The sequence below is a fragment of the Camellia sinensis genome, chromosome 8, assembly GCF_055761805.1.
Source record: "Camellia sinensis isolate YWXY chromosome 8, ASM5576180v1, whole genome shotgun sequence".
Lineage (NCBI taxonomy): Eukaryota > Viridiplantae > Streptophyta > Magnoliopsida > Ericales > Theaceae > Camellia > Camellia sinensis.
This window is the reverse complement of record NC_138968.1, coordinates 156020415-156026414: the sequence shown is the minus strand read 5'-3', so window position 1 is coordinate 156026414 and position 6000 is coordinate 156020415. Positions and strand designations below refer to the sequence as shown.

The following is a 6000-nucleotide window of genomic DNA, read 5'->3' as shown; positions in this document are numbered from 1 at the left end:
AATTGATGGCAAGCTGCATTGGGTTCAACCTATAGAAATGAAGGATTTCACGGAAAAAAAAGGGTCAAGTGGAAACCTAAGTCCACACTCAATAAACGCTACTACTGGGAAAGGCATGAGGTTTACATCGGGCATGATAGAGTCATCCTCCCCAACCAACCTCAGATGAACATCGGCCGGGATTTCAAACTTCTACCTAAAGTGCTCTAATTTGGCCGGGGGTGTCTACCTTATGCTTCCACATACCCATGATATCGGCTTAAACTGAAGGGGTTGGATTTCAGAAGGGGTGTTTCTAAAGGGTTTTATGGACCTCGGCTACAGCTAGAAGATGCACAAAATCTGTGGGGAATCGTTTCAGTTTTTCCTAATAATCGTGGGTTCCACAAACAAATCCCAAACCTAGATCTATGGAAACGAAAATTGAAGACGCGAAATCTGGAAAATAGAAAAGCAAGAATACGCTTCAGAATCAAGAACAAAAATGGACTATTAAAAACAGTGGCATAAGTGCAAAAGAGTTGTGAGCAGTGCGTGTATATAAATAACTAAGTTGGTAATGTGATCAGAAAATCACTCACACACAGTATATAAATACCCAAATTTAAACCAGATGTTACTGTTCTTCTTCGACACATATACAAACAAATGAATACAGTGGCCGTCCCGCGTGTCATCCAAGGCATCCCCCAACATAAGCCTACTTTCTTGAATCAGACAAAATCTCTGTTCTCTCCTTCTCTTTCTCTCTGGTGTCTACTCTGAAACATGTTCATCTCCAAATTACAATTACTAAAAGCTCCGACTCGTATCAAAGACCTCTGTTTACTCATCTCCTCTCTCTTCATCGTCTACCTCCTCCTTCTCCTCCACCAACCCCAAACCCTCCCTCCCCACCACCACCATCTCCCCACCACCACCACCACTGCCACCGCCACCTCTCCCACCACTCTCCGCCACCTCGTCTTCTCCGTCGCCTCCTCCTCCCGCACCTTCCCCAACCGCCAATCCTACCTTCGCCTCTGGCACCGCCCCAACTCCACCCGCGTCTTCGTCTTCCTCGACCGCCCCACTTCCAATTCCTCCGCCGCCGACGACCTCCCCCCAACTGTCGTCTCCGCCGACACCTCCTCCTTCCCCTACTCCTTCCCGCGCGGCAACCCCGCCGCGGTTCGCATTGCGCGGATTGTCAAAGAAATCGTCCTCCGAAACGAATCCGATGTTCGCTGGTTCGTCTTCGGGGACGACGACACGCTGTTTTTTGCCGACAATTTAGTCCGAACTCTGTCGAAATACGATCATAATCAGTGGTATTATGTGGGGAGTAGTTCGGAGAGTTATCAGCAGAATGCGCAGGGGACGTTTGATATGGCTTACGGGGGTGGAGGGTTCGCGATAAGCCAGTCGTTGTCTAGGGTTTTAGCAGGGGCTTTGGACTCGTGTCTCGTCAGGTACCCTCATTTGTATGGGAGTGATGCTAGGGTTTACTCTTGCTTGGCTGAACTTGGTGTGGGCTTGACTCGTGAGCCTGGATTTCATCAGGTAAAAACCTAGTCTTGTGATCAAAGTTAATGATTTGATTTGATGTAAATTACTCTGTTTTGTTGTACTATGGATTCAATCTTGTGATCAAAGGTAATGATTTGATTTTTGTGCTTTCATGAGTGTTTATCATTATCATATTTCTTTTTTTCTTTTTCTTTTTTTTTAGATTCAATATCATTATCATATTTCAAGAAAAGGAAAGAAAAGATGGACTTATTTTGAATGGTAATGATTTGATTGTTGAAATTCTGTTTATTATTGTTGTTGTTGATAAGATTGATGAACTTTACTCATTTTCTGTTACACCTTGATGGTGAATTTATTTGTTATTTGTTAGAACACTTTGTTTATGGTTATGATCAGGCTTGTCAATTGATCATCTTTATATTATGGTATAAATTTTTCACTTTAGTTCTAAATTTAAATTTAAAATTTGAACCTGGGTTCATCAGGAAAAATTGTAATTCCTCTGTTTTTAATATTAAATAATTCAATCTTGTGGTAAAAGGTGATGATTTGATCGGGTTCTTTTCATGAACGTTTCTTTATGTAATTCATAGAGAAGAATGACTTACATTGTGAATGCAGTTTTGATTCCCTCTCCTCATTTCATAAGTTAAGCTCTTGGTACGCTTCAATTATATATATGTCGTACGGTCTGTTACACTTTTTAGTTGTTATTGGCAGATACACATGTCAATCGATCATCTCGATGGTGTGTAGACTGATTTTTCATTGAGGTGGTTCCTTTATGTGGAACAACTATCTATGATAAAATAGGCTATTGAGTGAATTGAAGACCACTTTTTCCTTTCTCCTAACATAGGATTTTGGGGTGAATTGATAAACATACTTTCCCCCTCATACGGGTAGTTGGTTCTGAGGTGGCCAGAGTGGGGTCTTCTGTGAAGATAGTAGGCATTGAGATGGCACTTGAACACATTTTTTCATTGAGTGAATTGATAAACATATTTTCACCCTCATACGGGTAGTTGGTTCTGAGGTGACCCAGAGTGGGGTCTTCTGTGAAGATAGCAGGCATTGAGATGGTACGTGACCTTGAACACATTTTTTCATTGAGGTGGTTTCTTTAGAACTTTTTTTTTCACACTGCTTTTTCATTGTATGATGTGTAATTGACTTGTTACTATTTTGATATAACAAAATATAGATGTATTTGTAATGCAAAAAAGGAAGATATTGTTGCTATTTTTATGTATATATGTCAAAATATATATTGATTTGTTGTTGTATCTTTTCCGTGTCGTGTGCTTATAGTTTGAAACGTGTTCGTATCATGTTGTGTCTATGTCCCATGTCTATATATGTATTTCTTAAATTGAACTTTCTAGCCAATTGAAGCATTTCTTCTTGTCCTGTTTTTATGTGTATATGATACATTATGTCTCTGTTAGTGTTGGCCTATTCTACTAGCTGCGTGAAAATTGAATATAATGTTTATTGTGTACTGAATCATATATTCTTTTCCATCTAGTGATTGGAGCCAAATCTCTCTCTCTCTCTCTCTCTCTCTCTTCCTTTTAATTTTTACCAAAAAATATTTTTAAAATTTTCTTTTATTATTCCAGGTTGATTTGCGGGGAAATATGTTTGGAATGCTTACAGCACATCCACTATCACCTGTGTTATCCCTTCATCATTTAGATTTTATGGAGCCAATCTTTCCTAACATGTCCAGGACTCAAGCTTTCGAACATCTCTTCAAAGCTGTGAATGTGGATCCCGCCAGAGTTCTGCAGCAAACCGTATGTTACGACCGTGCAAACTCATTGACCGTTTCAGTTGCATGGGGTTATGCTGTTCAGGTGTTTGAAGGAAATCATCTTCTTCCAGATCTTCTTCCGTTGCAGAGGACTTTTAGAACATTGAGAAGGAACAAGAGTTTGCTCTCGAGCCTTTATATGTTCAATACAAGGGAGCAATTTAGTGATCCATGCAAAAGACCTGTTGCCTTCTTTCTGAGAAGTGTTGCTTCTGGTTCGAACAAAGTCACGACCGACTATACCGGGCACATTGTTGGAAATTGTTCAAGGACCAGAGCAGTAGATAATTTGAAACAGATCAGAGTGTTCTCACAAAAGCCCGATTTTGATATTGTAGAGGTACTACTTCAGTGATTTGAACATGCTTGTTCTTAAGTTCTTAAACCAGTCTTTATTGAGATATGTATATTTTTTGGTTTCAGGTAAAGGCTCTCCGTCGTCAATGCTGTGATATTTTACCATCTTCCAATAGATTGATGGCTATTAATATCAGACAATGCGGAGTTGATGAACTGATTTCTATGCAGACATAGAAACTCTTTTGGAATTGCTGCTGTCCATATATAGTTACCCAATTTTACGTGAAACTTGGAATTGTATCCAATGTAAACCTCTTGATAGATATCTGCCAACACGAATCACGAGGTAATTTTTTTATTACATCAAAGTTATGTAGCTTTGTTCTGATTTTCCAAGAATATGCTTGGGGTTGTCCGAATTAGTATATTTTTTTGAAATACATTTATTTATTTATTTTGCTGCCTTCTGTGAAGATAATTTCTGATGATTGAAACTTCAATGACTTGACAGTGATTCCTTCATTAGTTATGCCTAGATACATTTGTTTGAAGTTGTTTTTCATCAAAAGCTGCAGTGAGGCTTCTGTGGATTAAAGGATTTGTTTTCCAGAAAATGAAAACAAAAAATAGAAAACAAAAACACAACCATGATGTTGGTTTATATATATATTTAGATATCCTCCTACCAATAATGAGACAAAATAACCACTTACGCCCTGTTTGATGGTGCTTTTTTTAAGCTAAAATTTGATAATCAAAAATTAGGAGCTAAAAGACCTCTTTCCCAATTTTCAAATAATTAGTTTTTTTTAGCTTATTTAAGTTATTTTTGCTTAATAAATTATAAGCAGAAATTACATTAAATAATCTATCGCAGATTTCTAAATCAAAATAAGCTTATAATCACTCTGTAGAAGCTGTAACAAACAGCCCCTTAGTAAGATCTGTGTTATGTTTGTGTGGTGTAAGATTTCTGAAGTTATATCAATTTTACTTGGATTCTCGGGATTTTGCTTTAATATTTTTGAGTTTTTGTTTGGCAATATCACTTTTTAGTTTAAAAATTAAAAAGTCATTAAAAAAAATTAAAAAGTTAACCATCTATACCAAAAAGGCAAAGATTCATTTTTCTTTTTATTTTTTATACATTTTTTCGTAAAAAATTAAAAAGTCACTCTAAACATGTTAATTTTTTTACCTTATAATTTACTTAAAAAATTAAAAATTACTAAAATAGTTTGTTGTCGAACGAAGCCTGATTCTTGGAAATTTAATTTTGATGTATAAGAGATTGTTTGGAGATTTTGAAAAAATAGCATCTGTGCCATTTCACTACAGTTTTGAATCTTTTCACGCCATTGTTCCTCTTTTTTTTTTTTTTTTTTTTTTTTCCCCCAGCTATTAATAGAGCAAGTTATTTGACTGTACACAGAATTAAATCATAAAAAAAATCAATAAATATCAATTTAGTGGGCTCATTTCTAGTGACAGTAATGAATACCGTTAAATGAGAATAATTTTGGTGAAAATTGACTAGTATGAAACCTTACAAGAGGACTGAACAGTAGCTTTCGTCAATAACGAAAGATTACCAACTTCAAAGACTAATGAATAAATAGCTTTGTCATATTAGATCTAGCTGGGGATTAAAATTCTATTACGTCACTTAATTGATTGTGATATTAAATATTTATAGGGTTTATACTGACTTGCCCCTCAGATTTTTATTTAATATAGATTCTCCTTCCATATTCTAAAAATTATATTTACTTCTTGTCAAAATAAATGATATATTTGTTTATTAACTTTTATACATATAAAATAATATAAATTTTTATTTATATCATTTCAAGAGAAGTAACAATCATTATTTTTGGTTTAACTCACAGAAAATTGAGTTTTTTTTTTTATATTTTTCGTGTATTTTTTTACTAATTTTTTTAAAAAAATTTAAGTAATTTTTAATTTTTTAGATACACTTTGTACGGGGGAAAGATATTCGTTGCTATCCGTACTCCTTTCGTCCAAGCTCCGAATCTACCCGATCGACCTGAGAATACAACGGTGGTGAGCTACTTGGCGGTATGTTGCCGGAAAACCCCTTCGACGGTCAAGTTAGCACACACTCAGAGATAAAGAGAGAGAGGAAGAGAGTTGAGTGTTTAAGTTTCTCTCACCAAATGATGTTCTATCCCCAGCATGGAGGGCACAGTCATGCTTATATATTTTCTGCACTCAACTCTGCACCCATTGGTCTCTTGATACGTGGAGCTGCTCTCCTATCTATCAGCACAAATCTAGCGAACACCACCTAACCAAACCACCAGACAACATTACCGGGAACTCGGCAGCCCGACGGCATCACCTCGGCT

The 6000-nt window shown here is 36.5% G+C and overlaps 1 protein-coding gene across 1 annotated transcript; it reads left to right on the top strand.

The window, feature by feature from the left end:
• The first annotated feature begins 647 nt into the window (after positions 1-647).
• LOC114260154 (uncharacterized) lies at positions 648-4082 on the top strand. Its single transcript, XM_028200211.2, has 3 exons — positions 648-1542; positions 3135-3668; positions 3752-4082. The coding sequence occupies exons 1-3, from the start codon at positions 769-771 to the stop codon at positions 3860-3862; spliced, it is 1419 nt and encodes a 472-aa protein (XP_028056012.2). The 5' UTR covers positions 648-768; the 3' UTR covers positions 3863-4082.
• The last annotated feature ends 1918 nt before the right edge of the window (positions 4083-6000 follow it).

What these genes read in the sequence shown, in the direction of transcription:
- LOC114260154 (XM_028200211.2), top strand. Translation starts at nt 769, where the DNA reads ATGTTCATCTCCAAATTACAATTACTAAAAGCTCCGACTCGTATCAAA. An exon ending in GTGAGCCTGGATTTCATCAG is followed by an intron (nt 1,543 to 3,134) that starts GTAAAAACCTAG and finishes TTATTATTCCAG; the next exon opens with GTTGATTTGCGGGGAAATAT. An exon ending in CCGATTTTGATATTGTAGAG is followed by an intron (nt 3,669 to 3,751) that starts GTACTACTTCAG and finishes TTTTGGTTTCAG; the next exon opens with GTAAAGGCTCTCCGTCGTCA.